The 16136-nt window shown below is 36.7% G+C and overlaps 1 protein-coding gene across 2 annotated transcripts in view; it reads right to left on the reverse strand.

Annotated features, from left to right (window-relative positions):
• The window catches only part of TMEM135 (transmembrane protein 135), a 282194-nt gene that overhangs the window by 42745 nt on the left and 223313 nt on the right, over positions 1–16136 (reverse strand). For both annotated transcript variants that reach the window (XM_006864950.1, XM_006864949.1), the window contains one exon: positions 3996–4037. In XM_006864950.1, coding sequence (XP_006865012.1) covers positions 3996–4037 — 42 coding nt within the window. The remainder of the gene's footprint in view (positions 1–3995; positions 4038–16136) is intronic.

Consider the following 16136-nt stretch of genomic DNA (forward strand, 5'->3'; position numbering starts at 1 on the left):
TAGTCAATTTGATTTCTATGCGTTCCATCTGGCGAGGTCCATGTGTATAGTCGTCTCTTATGCTGTCTAAAGAAGGTATTTGAAATGAAGAAATCATTGGTTTTGCAGAATTCTATTATGTGTTCTCCAGTATCATTTCTATCACCAAGGCCATTTTTTCCAACTACTGATCCTTCCTCTTTGCTCCCAACCTTTGCATTCCAATCACCAGTAATGATCAATTTCAGATTGAAGAAGTTTGTGGAAATCTTCAGAGTGTTAGGGTTAAGGGTTGGACTAGGGCTAGGAGTAAGGCTTGGTCTAGGTTTTAGGGTTATAGTTAGGTTTATTTTTATTTATTTTATTTTTGAAATCTATTTAGTTTCTTCTTCATCTAGAAGTTCTATAATTACATTATTCCTTCTTTTTACTTTATGGATTTTGTTATTGTTGCAACTGTATTTCTGGTTCTCTATTTTCAGCTTTATAGGTCTGTTTTACTCGTTTGAGTCTAGATGATATGCTCAAGTATATTAGTCTCTGGTTGTTGTCTGCTGTTGTTGATTCTCTATCCAAAGGATGCCCTTTAGTAGTTGTTGTGTAAGGTTGGCTTAATTTTTACAAATTCTTTTAATTTCTGTTTGTCCAAAAATGACCTAATTTCGCTGTCACATCTGATGGACACTTCTGCTGGCTATATGATTCTAGGTCGCCAATCTGTTTCTTTCAGAGTTAATTAACTGCTTAGTCTTACTAGTTCTCCTTTTAGGTAACATTTCATTTTTTTTCTGAGCTCTCAGGATTCTGTCCTAGTCTTTGGTTGTGTTTAGTTTGATTATAGTATGTCTTGGTGTATGTCTTTTGGGGTCTATCCTGTTTGGAATTCATTCAACCTCTTAAATAACTATCATCTCAACTTTCATGACATTAGGAAACTTTTCTTTCAACAGTTCTTAGATAGTATTCTCTATGGGTTTTTTTATATCTTCCTAGTCTGGAACTTATAGTAAATGTAAGCTATTCCTCTTGATAGTGTCCACATAAATCTGAGGCTTTCTTTGGATTTTCGTGTTCTGTTGTCTGATTGTTCCACTACCAGATGAATTTTGATTTTTCTTCTTTGCCCTTTCAGTGTGGTATTTACTCCAGAAGTCTTAGTTTTAAACATCTTGCTTTCTAATTGCTGTTTTTAAACATGGTTCCCATTTTTTCACAATTATTTTGGCAGTTTGTTTCCTGAATTTCCCCTAGTTTTGTATATGTTATCCTTGATTGCATCTATAGATTCTTGCTCTTTGGGACACATAGACAGACAATCAGGAAGCTGGGGGACACGGAGCCTATAAATTCCATTGACTCACTTCTGCTAACAGAACCAGTCCTCTTATTCTCTGATGATTAACCAGTGGACCTGATGACTCATTATCTGAGGTTATCTTCTGGGACAGCAATTGTCTGAGGCCTTCCCTGTAGTATCACCTATTTGTTAATATTGTTAAATACCACTGGTCACAGTAGGGTGTAAGGAGGTCAAGTTACAAATGGAGTCTTAGCTAAGATTTGTCTCTCAGTCAATGCTGTGGGTCCGTAAACTCATCTGGTAGTGATTTATCTAGTTCAAGAATGAATTATTAGAATAGACATACTCAGCAACTTGCAAAATCCCACATTGGATCTCTGAAGGATGGAATAAGTGCTATTATGGTAGGATAAGCCAAGTGGAAGTCAACAGAACTACTTTTACCTAGGAAATTAGCAAACCAAAAGCATTATCACATTCCTGGAGGTATTGCAGAGATTAGTATCACAATTAAGGACTTGAAGGATGCAGGGATGGTGATTCCCATCACATGCCCACTAACCTGTCTTAACTGGCCTATGCAAAATAAAATCAGATGGATCTTGAAGAAACTTAACCAGATGGTAACTACAATTGCATCTGCTGTTCCAGATGTTGATTCATTACTTGAGAAAATTAATACACCTCCTGGTACCCATTAAGCAGCTATTGATCTGGCCATTGTCTTTTTCTCAATTCCGGTTTTGAAGGCTCACCAGAAGCAGTTTTCCTTCAGTTGGCACAGCCAACAATATACCTCCACTGTCCTACTGTTGCAGGAACCTTGATCACCATTCCCTGACACAAGACATCATACTGTTCAAACAACTACCTCTTGGTCCATGCACAGCTTCCTCATGAGCACAATGAAGTGTTCCAGAATGTTGTCCATAGCTTGTCATGATCCACTTCGCAATGTTGTCCATAGCTTGTCATGATCCACACCATCAAAAGCCTTTGCGTAGTCAATAAAGCACAGGTAAACATCTTTCTGATATTCTCTGCTTTCAGCCAAGATCCATCGAACATTAGCAATGATATGCCTCGTTCCACGGCCCCTTCTGAATTCGGCTTGAACCTCTGGAAGTTCTCTGTCAATGTATGCCTGCAGCCATTTTTGTATTACTTTTAGTAAAACTTGACTCACACGGGATATCAAAGAGGTTGTCCAATGATTTCCGCATTCCGTTGGATCACCTCTCTTTGGAATGGGCACAAATACGGATCTCTTCCAATCAGTCAGACAGATAGTCGTCTTCCAAATTTCTTGGCATACATGAGTGAATGTCTCCAGTGCTGTATCACTTTGTTGAAAGATTTCCATTAGTATTCCATCAATTCCTAGAGCCTTGTTCTTGGCCAATGCCTTCAGCGTACCTTGGACTTCTTCCTTTAGTATCACTGGCACTTGATCATATGCTATCTCTTGAAATGGAAGAACTTTGATCATTTCGTTTTGGTACAGTGATTATGAATTCTTTCCATCTTCTGTTTATGCTTCCTGCATCATTCAATATTTTGCCCAGAGAACTCTTCAGTTTTGCAAGCTAAGGCTTGAATTTTTTCCCTCAGTTCTAATTTTAGCTCAAGAAATGCTGTATGTAGTCTTCCACCTTGGTTTTCTAACTCCTTTGCACATTTCATTATAATATTTGACTTTGTCTTCTTGAGCTGACCTTTGAAATTTTATGTTCAGTTGTTTTATATCCTTGTTTCTTAAGTTTGCTTTAGGATCGCTACTCTGGAGAACAAGTTTCAGACTCTTCTGACATCCATTTTGGTCATTTCCTTCTTGTCTTCTTAATGACCTTTTGCTTTCTACTTGTATGAAGTTCTTGATGGCATCCCACAACTCTTCTGGTCTTCAGTCATTAGTGTCTAATGCTTCAAATCTATTCTTGAGATATCTCTAAACTGAGATGGGATATGTTCAAGGTCATATTTTGGCTTTAGTTTTCATCAGCTTTAGCCAGAACTTGCAAATGACCAATTGATGGTCTGGTTCACATTCTTCCCCTGGCCTCATTTTGACTGGTGATATGGAGATTTCCCATTATCTCTTTCCACAGATGCTGTCAATTTGATGTTACACAGGCATAATAAACATACCTGTCTTGCACATTTGTCTAAAATTAATCTCATAATCTATGTGAAACATGACAAACCTAATGTTAATATTTCCTGCGTATCTACCTCATGCAAACATTCAGAATATGAGGTGAAAGATTCTCTCAAAGCCTACTACTCCCCAACTGTGTTTCCTCATAATGCCTGCCCTAAACAAGTCCATAATTAGGGCCACACAATTAAGCAGGGTTTTTTTTTGGTAAATGTCCATGTATAGTTTTGTCTTCTCAAGGTTCTTGAAGAAAGAGTTATTACACCACACAGTATAAGACACATAATAACAAACCTCAAAAGACCAAACTCACTGCCATAGTTGTTGTCTGGCTGATTTTCAGAAGAAAAAAATATGAAATCTGATTATGTATTCTGATATGAAATCTGATTATGATTATGTATCTACAAATGCTTGAAAATACTTTTGTGACTTCAAAGATTACTTTCCGTTTAAAAACAGAGTCAATGTTTATTATAATTATTTACGGACATTATTTGGGGAGGATAAATTACAAATTCTCTCTTAATATAAACATAAATTAAATGCTTTACTTACCTAAGTGCCGAGAAAGTAAACCCTTTCAAACCATCTTTGCACCTAAAACAAAAATTTACAATCATAAAGCAGTCTATTTTGTAATATAAAGTAATATATAAAACTATTATTTAAAAATTCATATGAGACTTTTTAAGTGTGAAAATCTTTTAGGACAATAGTCTGAGTATCACATATGGTCAAACAAGTAAAGCAAGCTATCTTGCACAAAATGATTAAAATGATAATGCTTGTCCATGTTAAATTAACATGACTTAGGGCTAAACTCTCAGATCTGTAGGTTGAAGAGAGACTTAAGTAAATCTTCTAAGGGCTCCACTGGGATTTAAAATGAGGGCTGGGAGTGGAGCATTCTTCATTCTCTCCAATCCCTGGGGGAGCAATTTGCTGTGAAGAAAAAGGCCACATACACCTGCTGGGTATTATGCATAGGTCAATTCAAGGTCCTGACTTCTTTATACTTATTCATTCAATGAATGCAGAGTAATGTAGTGTTGGCAGGCACAGAAAGACTTCAAGTCTAGTTCTGCAGTTTTAACTTTTGATTAAATCCAGTCAGAACAGACACCATAATCCAGGCACTGTTCTTAGCACTGCTGCTGCGTGCTGTTGAGTCAGTTTGGACTCATGTTATTGTTGTTGTTAAGTGCCACCGGGTCAGTTCTGACTCACAGTGACCCTGTATAGGGTTCCTGAGGATGAGGAGCAGTTGGTGAGCTTGAACCACAGACCTTGTGGTTCAAACTAACCTTGTAGTCCAGCGCATTAACCTGCAGCGCCACACCAGGACTCCTTTGGACTCACAGCAACCCTGTACTAGGTTTCAGAGAGTATAAGTCTTTCTCCCACAGAGCAGCTGGTAGATTCAGGCTGTTGACCTTGTGGCTAATAGCCCAGAGTTTAGCCCACTGTGACCAGGCTATAGGTGCATAGATGGGGAGGAGGTGCAAGATGAGAGAGAGAGGCTTCCAAATCATACTTACTAAATGCTTACTATTACTGGGCACTGTTTTGGGCATTTAGCATATATTTTGTCATTTAATGATATCACAACTCTATGAATAGCTATAGTATTTCTCTATACTGTAGCTGTTATTGCCTGTTCTATCCCATAGTCACTCAGAGGCTCAAAAAGTGTACTAATTTTCTAAAAATCACATGGTATTTTTAGAATCACAGCCAGAATCACAATCCTTCCCTCAAAAATAATTTGTCTGGCTCAAATTCATATTTTTCTCTTATACAATCTCCTGAAACAGTGTAGTCCCTTTACTCAAACTATTTAATAATAATTAAGAAAAAAAAAAGGATTCTCTGTTATGCTATAATTATTTAAACAGAATCTTCAAACAGGACCATTACTGACTATTCTTGCATTATCCTGATGCTGTTTAGTGTTTTGAACTTGCTTTGTAAGTATGAGAAAGGGCCTTTATAGTAGCAAATCCCTTGGTGAGAATCTATAAATATTAGCTACACAATGGCTTTCTAATGTATTTTCATGTTGTTGTTAAGCACCATAGAGTCAGTTTTGACTCAGAGTGACCTTTTATAAAGTTTCTGAGGAGTGACTGGTGGGTTTCAACCACTGACTTCGTGGTTCTCAGTCCAGCACTTATTCTAAGGTACCAGGCGTCCTGGGTAGTTTTGAATAAAAAGTACAGTCCCAAATCTAATTGGTCAACTCTCTCTGTAAGCTTTTTGAATCAAAAACCGTAAGAGAAATACAGAAAAATAGAAATCTAGCTTACAAATTTAAAATAAAATTCATTTTTACTAGAGGCGGTAAAAATCTCAAAAAAAAAAAGAACTTAATTCTTGTACACAAAGATGTTTAAGATATTTACAAACTCATTCCAATTATACAATATGATCTAGTTAGTGGTCATATTAACAGTACAAATGCAACCACAGAATAAACACATCACAGAATTACCTATCCCAAAGAATGGGGGTAAATGCAAAAATAATTCATATTTTTATTTAAAATAATAACTTTCTTCATTATAGCATTAAAAGTGTTTAAACATCATTTTCATCCGAAGACAGTGCTTGTCAGTAATTTAAAACCTGTAATTTAGTAATTTCTAGATAAGAGGGGTGCTAAGAAGGTAAGAAAATACAAGGCAGTAGATTAAGAGATTATATTTATCTGGGAACAAATTGTGGCTTGTGTATATCATTGTTACACAATGGCCATGTATCTTTCTTTGCTCAATGCTGGATAAAGGGTTAGGACAAATTGGTCTAGTCAGGATTATATATTTGTGACCTTAAATAATAAATTTCACAAAGTAGCTTTTAAATATATAAGAGGCATATACAAATGGATTTGCAATTTCATTATGATGGAAGTTTGGCTCTTCCAGCAGAACCCTGTGGGAAGCACTTCATACTGAAAAAGTCTTAGCACTGATTCAAAAGAGGCTATTCTTGCCATTCATGTGTATTAGAAAGTACATCAGTATAATTAAGTCAAATGTTAATGTCAAAAGAACAAAAAAACTAATTATTCCCATAAAAATTATCTGTAAAATAGTAATATGGTCCTGCATTTTGACACCAAGAGTATTGTCTGAGCATTAAACTTAACTATGGAGCACTATAGTAATTAGTTTTTAGTGAAAAACATATAAATGTTAAGATTTAAACAAAGAAGAACCCATTAGAGTATACATAACTGGGTGCTGTAGGATAAGCACACAACAAAACACCTTTGTAAGGATTTAGTTAATATAACTCAAATCCCATTCTCTATTTACGCATTAAGGCTTATTGCCTTATTAAGTGCCTTTGTTACAGTTGGTACCTACTCATAGAGACCCTGTATAGTAAGGTTTCCAAGGAGCAACTGGAGGGTTTGAACCACTGACCTTGAGGTCAGCAGTCCAATGCTTATCCTAAGGCACCACACCAGGACTCCTTCACAAACCTAGTTAACTGGGTTATATGCTATGGGTTACCCTGTCTAGAATGTCCAAGGCTGTAAATCTTTACAAGAGCAGAAACCCTCATCTTTCTCTTGCGGAACAGCTGGTAGTTTCAATGGAACTGGTGACTTTGAGCTAGATTCGTAATCACTACTCTACCAGAGCTCCTTAGTCAACCAATATTAACTAACAGCCAACTATGTGTAAGGTGTTATTTTAGGTTCTAAGAATATAGCAGTGAACAAGCGAGTCAAACTATCATACAGCTGACATTCTATTTGGAGGAAAGATATAACAAAAAGGTAACTGTCCTGTGATGATAACAGTTATAAAAGAAAAAAAGAAACAAAGCAAGATAAGGTGGGAAAGTGATAGAGTTGAAACTTATTACTTTATATAGTACAGTCCAGGAGGACCTCTAGGAGAGGGTCACATTTGATAATTTGAGCAGAAACCTCAATGAGGTACAAGAAGAGCATTTCAGTTAGAAGGAATAGCAAGTAAAAAAGTCCCTGTATGGCATGTAAGGAGAACAGCAAGTAACAAGTAGACGTCTGTATCTGGAGCCAAATAGGGGAAGGAAGTAGTGGGAGGAAATGAAATCATAGTAATGGGGGTATAGGAAGGAAATGGTCTAACAATTCATGTAGGGCCCTATAGATTTGGGAAGGTTCTCAGTAGAGAAGTGTCTAAATTTTAAATGAGTCACTCTTGCTGCTAGGTGGAGAAAAGACTACAAGACGGCAAGGTTAGAAGCAAGAAGGCTAATTAATCAGGTGAGGAGAACTGTTAGTGGCTTGACCAGAACAAAGGGGCAGAAGTGGAGAAAGGTGGTCAGATTCAGAATGTTATTCCAAAATAGATCTGGCAGAAAGAATTTCATGATGGGCTGAACATAAAATTCAAGAAAAAGTGAATTTACATATTATTGAAGCAATGGTTTTTTTAGCAAATGGAAAGACAGATGGCCTTTTACTCAAAAGAGGAAGACTATGGAGGACAAGATTCAAAGAGAAAATCCTAAATTTGGTTGAAATGCTCCTCAGCAAATTAAATGGAAATGTAAAACTAAAAAAGCAAGCATCTAGCTATGCAAGTTTGGTGCTCAATTTCAAGGAAGAAGTTTAATTCGTCCATATGTAATATTTTCAAATTCACAGAGTTTTACACAATCATCTAGGAAAGAACCCTGTTGTTGTTAAGTGTCACTTCCCGGTTGGTTCTCACTCAGAGCAACACTATCTAGGGTTTCCAGAGAGTGAAAGGTGAGCTTGGATTACCAACTTTGTGGTTAAAGACCAGTGCTTATCCTGCAGGGCCATACCAGGACTCCGGAAAGAAGCTTAGGCAGAACAAACATCCAAGGATTGAATTTATTTTATCCCTCCAAAACTTAAGACAAGGAGACTTCAAAAAGTTAGTGAGAAAATTTCATTACCTTTTCATTGCATTTTTCCATGAACTTTTTGAAGAAATAAAACTTTATTTCTGTTTCTAATAAAAATCTTCCACTAATATAAAAGTCCCATTTTTATTTTCAATTTTGTATAAGACAATATATTTACCTCCTGTACGTATAAACTTTCATATTAAATTTAGTCTACGAAAAGGACATAATATAATTCAATTCATATTTATTGAGTCTTATGTTTGTAAGGTTCTGTGCTGAACTGTAATATAAAAAAGAAATAGGAGAGATAAGGAAGAAAAACAATTTGTGACATTAAATCAAAGAATATATCTGCTACACAAATAATTACAGAGGTTATGGGGTGCAAATGAATATATATATTATTGTTGTTAATAAGAGCCATTGAGTCTATTTCGACTCATAGTAACCCTGTATAGGGTTTCCAAGGAGCAGCTGGTGGGTTTGAACCTTGTGGTTCCCAGTCCTGATCCACAGGGCCACTAGAAAATACAAATAAGCTTATTTGTTATTATACTACTATTTTTGGTCAAATGCCAGGGGGAGTGGGGGCACAAAATACAAAAAGCACTTTCAATTAGTAGTGTGAATTATGATAAAAGCAACAATTCTGCCCACAAACATTTTGTCTCTCATGTTTAATTTCCATGAAATTATTTCCATGAACTAGTCCCATCTCTATTACAATATCATGCCAGCAGATGTCACTAGCAAACTGGTTTTGGAATAATTTGTAACTATTATGGCTTCAATGTCAAACATTTTATTGCATATTTTCTTTTAAAAACACATTTACATACATTTAAGATGTTGCTGATATTACGTTTGCAAAGTAAATACTATATGATACTTTGGATGAAAGGGGATATTCCCATTAACATCATTCCAGTAATGTTTTAAGAGCATTGTACTGTTTTGAATGTGGGTCCTGTTGTGGTACTATAGGATAAGCACTGTACTGATAGCTACAAGGTCAGCAGTTCAAACCTTCCAGTTACCCCTTAGAAACCCAGGGTCACTAAGAGTGGGAGCCAACTCGACTGCACTCAACAACATTAGCTGAAAACAGTGAGAACTAGTTTGATTCTTAAATTTGTTTTTATTTATTGTCTACTTTGTTTTCATTCACTTGGTAAATAAAATAGACGTGAAGGATGTATTTTGAAGCATTTCTTCAGAAGCAGTGCATGATGCAGTAGAACGAAGCTTAATGTGAACAAGGATACAAGACTAGTCATAACTTCTTTACCAAAGCTCCCAACTTTGAGATTCAACTTCTTTATCCATTATGCACATGAAAAAAAATTAACTTAAAACAAAGATTTACAGTTCAAGTGGTAACATTCATATTGGTGGTATGAAAAGAATTAAATATGAACTTAATCCTAAATAATTGTTACTGGTCTGAGTCTTCAGAATTTGTTGTTAGGTGCCATTGAGTCAGTTACAACTCATAGCGACCCTGTATGGGATTTCCAAGGAGTAAATGGTGAGTTTGAACTGCCGACCTTGTGGTTTAAACTGACCTTGCGGTCCAGTGCTTTGTCCCACAGTGATCTGTTTAAATCACTAAGTCATTTGTACTAAAGCCACAAATATACTTGCAGTGAATACAACTGAAAAGATTAATTTGAAAGCTAGAGTAACCAGAATACCTATTTCATACTTTGTTTCTAAAAACTCATAAAAGAATAAACCAGTTTTTGTCATTACATTTTTCTATTTAATTTTTGAGTACAAAAACTCATCTTAATAATAAGCTGTAATTTATCACTAGACACCTGACCAATAACTAGATATACTGAAATTAACATCGGTTTATCTTAAGAATGCCAACAAAAGATTAAAATGGAAAGAAATTTGAGACTTTCGGTTTTATTTTTAAAAACCCTCAGTGTCCCATTCACACATATACATTTTAAGCTTTTCTTGGTTAAATAAATTATTAGAAATTACTATTCAGAACTCCTGGTAGGTAAAAATACACTGCAATGGTATGCAAACACACAACAAGTTTTTCCTCTTGAATCCTCTATTGTGTGAATAATAAAATAGACTACGATTTCAGGTTTAACCTTCATAGGGCACTTGATATGGGAAAACAGAATAACCAATATTCAATTTTAAGAAACTTCACATACAAATATTTTCAAGCAACAAATTAAGAAATTAGGGAAGATTATTTGTTTTATGGGTCCTTACTGTTATAGCTGGATTCCTGGTACAGTGCTGGAGGATAATGCACTGGACCACCAGCCTGGCAGTTCAAACTCAGCAGCTGCTCATTGGAAACACTATACAGAGTCACTATGAGTCGGAACCAACTGGACTACACTTAACAACAAAGTATTATCTTATATACTACTATATCTTCTAAATAATTTTCACTAGGATTCTCCTAGTACACTAAAAAAATATTATTTGAATCTGATTAAAGTTCTTAAGCTACACAATTTCCCATAGAATGGAACGCTTGTTCTCAGCTTTCTCCTCAAGAACCCAAGGAAAACTGCTGCAGCAGGCCAGCAGTGAGGGTAATCAAGTGTGATCATAAACCTTCAGATGATTACTATGTGTGTTGTATTTTTTTTTTTCCAGTGTGTCCTAAATGTAAATTGGAAACATTTGGACACAAACTTATAGTAACAATTCCAAGAGATTCAGATTTCTCCTTTAACTTGGAGAAGCTGGAACTGTTTTAACGTTAAAATCTAAACTAAGGAAGGTCATGCACCAAAATCTGCCTTCAATTGCCGAGGAACTAAAAATCACCTTAGGACTATTTCTGTTAATTAGGATAAATTTTCCTCTCAAAATGAACTGGTAATAGAAATACTGGTCAAACTTTAAAATACTTCTAAAAGGTGTGTCATATGATCTAAGCTGAAAGACTTGTTTGTAGTTCCTAAGAAACTGATAAGTGATTAAACTTGATAAATTAATTATGGACAGCAACCAAATAAGAAGTAAGATAAAAATGATGTTTTTACATAAATCAAAAAACACAACTGTCTGAAAGTAACGGCATTGCTATGGACAAAAAAAAATATTTACATTCAACAAAATTATAACCACAAGACTGAAGCAATTTATTTTTTAAAAAACTTCAAGACTGGCAAGTATTTTCATTTTCTTCCCTCCTGTAATGGTTGTGAAAAGGATGGAAAACAAATGTTTTCAATTAAACATTATCTTTAGATCAACATGAATTTATTTTCAAATGCATGTTGGTATCTGTCATTAAAATAATATGGCAGTTGGTTTTCAAGTTGAACAAAATGAGCATCTATTTAACACTTTGACATTATACTATACTGTTTCATAAACGTATGCTTCTTTAATACCAAAGTTAAAATCTAAAATAAGTATCACTGTAGTGAATCAAAAATAACATTTTAAAAGCTTTAGTACTGCTACTACTTCCAGATTAACTGCTGTGGTGCCCTAGGATAAGCACTCAACCTCAAGGTCAGTTTGAACTGCAAGCTTGGCAGTTGAAACTCAGCAGCCACTTCTCAGAATCCCTATACAGGGTTGCTATGAACTGGAACCAACTGGACAGCACTTAAAAACAACAACAACAACTGAGTATCCCGAGCACTGGTGTGGCACTGTAGGATAAGCACTGTACTGTTAACCATAAGTTTGGCAGTTCAAGGCCATCAGCCACTCCTTAGAAACCCCATACAGGGTTACCTGAGAGGGAATCAGTTGGACACCATTTAACAACAGCAATGTAAAAAGTTATCCTTTATCTGATTCCTATCACTGTTGTTGTATACTATTAAGTCGATTTTGATTCATTGGAATTATGTAGGACAGAAGAGAACTGCCCTGTGGCATTGTAGGATAATTCACTGGACTGTACTGTCTACTTGAACCACAGGATGACAGTTCACACTCAAAAAGCCGCTTCTTGGAAACCCTATACAGAGTCACTGGGGGTCAGAAATGACTCAATGGCACTTAACAACAACAATTTGTATAAGCAGTTCAAACCCACGTGTCACTGTTGGAAACACTATGCAGGGTCACTGTGAATCTGAACTGCCTCGGAAAACCTGTACAGGGTTGGCATGAGTCAGTATCCACTCAATAACAGTGGGTTTGGTGTTTCATAGCGTATTTATGAGTCAGAATCAATTCTACAGTAATGTAAAATTAGTAGTCAGATGATGATTAAAAAGAAAAAAATTTTTTTCATTTCAAATACTCCAGATTAATTCCTCTCAAAGACTATGCACTTAATTTATGGTATGTATAATAGAGAATGGAGTCCGGGTGTGGTGCTGTAGGGTAATCACTGGACTACTAACCACAATGCCAGTGGTTCAAATCTACCAGCAGCTCCTTGGTAACCATATATATGGTTGCTATAAGTCAAAACTGACTCAACAGCACTGAACAAAAACAACAACATAATGTTAAGTTCTACTGAGTCAGTTCCGACTCATACCAACCTTATATAGGGTTCCGAGGAGCGATTGGTGAGGTTGAACTGCCAACCTTGCCATTCAAACCAACTTTGTGGTCTAATACTTATCCTATAGGGCCACACCAGGACTCCGACAACATAACAGAGATTAGGATCATCAACAAATAATAGAATCTTGCTAGCCTACAGAATGGTATCAGAAAAATGGAATAGCAGAACTACAATAACCTAAAAGAATTTTGTTTTGCATATGTCTGCTCCTGTAAAAATTTAGTTTCGGAAACCCTAAGGAGCAGTTCTACTCTATCTTACAGTTGCTATGAGTTGGGATTGACTCAACAGGAACGGTTTTTTTGGGTCTTCTATACAGAGTCCTAAGGAACTCTGGTAGCGTAGTGGTTACGAATCGGGCTGTGAGCTGCAAGGTCAGCAATTCAAAACTACCAGCCACTCCATGGGAGAAAGATGAGGCTGTCTGCTCCCATAAGATTTACAGCCTCGGAAACCCTGTGTAGGGTCGCTATGAGTCAGAACCGACTCCATGGCACATAACAACAACAGCATACAGAGTCCTGGTTTGGCGCTGTGGGTTAATACATCAGACTGCAAAGTCGTTTGAATACAAGGTCAGCAGTATAAGCTCACCAGATGCTCCTTGGAAACCCTCTACAGGGTCGCTATGGGTCAAAATCTGCACGACGGCACTTAACAACAGCAATATGCAATGTGGATGACATCAAGAATATCATATATAGGAAGAAATCAAAAGGTCATTAAGAAAACAAGAAAGAAGGAAAAGACCAAAATGGAAGTCAGAAGACACTCTGAAACTTACTCTCCAGCAGAGAGATGCTAAAACAAATGGAAGAAATGAGGAGGTACAAAAGTTGAACACAAAATCTCAAAAGGCAACTCCAGAAGACAAAGTTAAATATTATAATGAAATGTGCAAAGACCTGGAGTTAGAAAACCAAAAAAGAAGAAGGGAACTGAATAAAAAAATCAAGCCTCAACTTGCAGTATTAAAGGATTTTATGAGCAAAATATTGAATGATGCAGAAAGCTTCAAAAGAAGATGGAAGGAATATATAGAGTCAGTACCAAAAAAGGAAATGGTTAATGTTCAACCATTTCAAGAGACAGCATATGATCAAGAGCCAATGCTACTGAAGGAAGAAGTCCCAGGTGCATTGAAGGAAGTGGCAAAGAACATGCCTCCAGGAATTGATGGACTATAAACTGAAATCTTTCAACAAACTGATGAAGCACTGGAAGTACTCACTCATCTATGCCAAGGAATTTGGAAGACAACTAACCACCTGGCCAACTGTCTGGAAGAAATTCACATTGTGCCCGTTCCAAAGAAAGGGGAACCAAAAGAATGCGGGTATCACTGCACAATATCATTAATATTGCAAGCAAGTAAATTCCGTTAAATATGATTAAAAATGGCTAAAACCATAAATTAACAGCAAACTTCCAGAGGCTCAAGCCATTTTCAGAAGAGGATGTGGAATAAGGGATATCACTGTTGATGTCAGATCTTGGCTAAAAGTAGAGAATACCAGAAAGATGGTTATCTATGCTTTATTGACTATGCAAAAGCTTTCGATTGTGTGGATCATGATAAACTATGGACAGCATTGCAGAGAATGATTTTCCGAACACTTAATTGTGCTCACAAGGAACCTGTATAGAAACAGCAAGAAGTTGTTTGAACAGAACAAGGGAACACCGAATGGTTTAAAATTAGGAAAGGTGTACACCAGCCTTGTATTCTTTCACCATACTTATTCAATACATACGCTAAGATCCAAGAAGATGGATTATGTGAAGAAAAACATGGCATCAGGATTGGAAGAACACTCAGTAAAAACCTGTGATATGCCAATGACACAACCTTGATTGCCAAAAGCAAAAAGGACTTAAAATACTTATTGATGAAGATCAAAGACTGCAGCCTTAAGTATGGGTTACAGCTCAACATAAAGAACACAAAAATCCTCACCACTGGACCAATAACGCATGTTGTTGTTGTTGTTGTTAGGTGTCATCGAGTCGGTGCCAACTCATAGCAACCTTATGCACAGCAGAAAACTACCCAATCTTGAGCCAACCTCACTAATGTTGACTTGCTTGAGCCCACTGATGCTGCTACTTGGCCAATCCATCTGGTTGAGGGTCTTCCTCTCTTTCTCTGACCCTACACCTTAACATATGTGATAGCCTTCTCCAGCGACTGGTCCCTCCTAACAATATGTCCGAAGTGTGAGAGATGAAGTTTGGCCTTCTTGGCCTCCAAGGAGCACTCTGGCTGCACTTCTTCCAACACAGATCTGTTGGTTCTACGGGCAGCCCACGGCACTTTCAATATTCTCCTCCAACACCGTAACTCAAAATCATCAATTCTTCTATGGTCTTCATTATTTATTGTCCAACTTTCACATGCATATGAGGTTAATGAAAATACTATGGCTTGGGTCAGCCGTACCTTAGTCCTCAAGCTGACAACTTTGCTTTTCAACACTTTAAAAAGGTCTTGTACAGATTTGCCTAACACAATAAGTCATTTGATTTCTTGGCTGCTGCTTCCCTGAGTGTTGATAGTTGATCCAAGAAGAATGAAGTCCTTGACAACCTCAATCTTTTCTCCGTTGAGAACAATGTTTATTGGTCCAGTGGGGAGGATTTTTGTTTTCTTTACATTGACATGTAATCCACACCGAAGATTGTACTCTTTGATCTTCATCAGTAAATATTTTAAGTCCTCTTCACTTTCAGCAAGCAAGGTTGTATCATAATCTGAGTATCTCAGGTTGTTAATGAGTCTTCCTCCAATCCTGATGCCGCGTTTTTCTTCATAGAATCCAACTTCTCAGATGATTTGTTCAGCATACAGGTTGAATAAGTATGGTGAAAGAATGCAACCCTGTTGTACACCTTTCTAATTTTAAACCATCCAGTGTTCCCATGTTCTGTTTGAACAACTGCCTCTTGGTCCATGTACAAATTCCTCATGAGCAGATTCAAGTGTTCCGGATAATTCATACTTCGCAATATTGTCCATAGCTTGTCATGATGCACACAATTAAAGCCTTTTTGTATAATAAAGCACAGGTAAACATCTTTCTGATATTCTTTGCTCTCAGCCAAGATCCATTGGACATCAACAATGATATCCTTCATTCCACGGCCTCTTCTGAATCCGGCTTGAACCTCTGGAAGTTCTCTGTCAATGTATGCTTGCAGCCATTTCTGTATTACTTTTAGTAAAACTTTACTCACATGGGATATCAAAGAGATTGTCTGATATTTCTGCATTCCGTTGGGTCACCTCTCTTTGGAAT

The sequence above is a fragment of the Chrysochloris asiatica genome, unplaced genomic scaffold, assembly GCF_000296735.1.
Source record: "Chrysochloris asiatica unplaced genomic scaffold, ChrAsi1.0 scaffold00074, whole genome shotgun sequence".
Taxonomy (NCBI): domain Eukaryota; kingdom Metazoa; phylum Chordata; class Mammalia; order Afrosoricida; family Chrysochloridae; genus Chrysochloris; species Chrysochloris asiatica.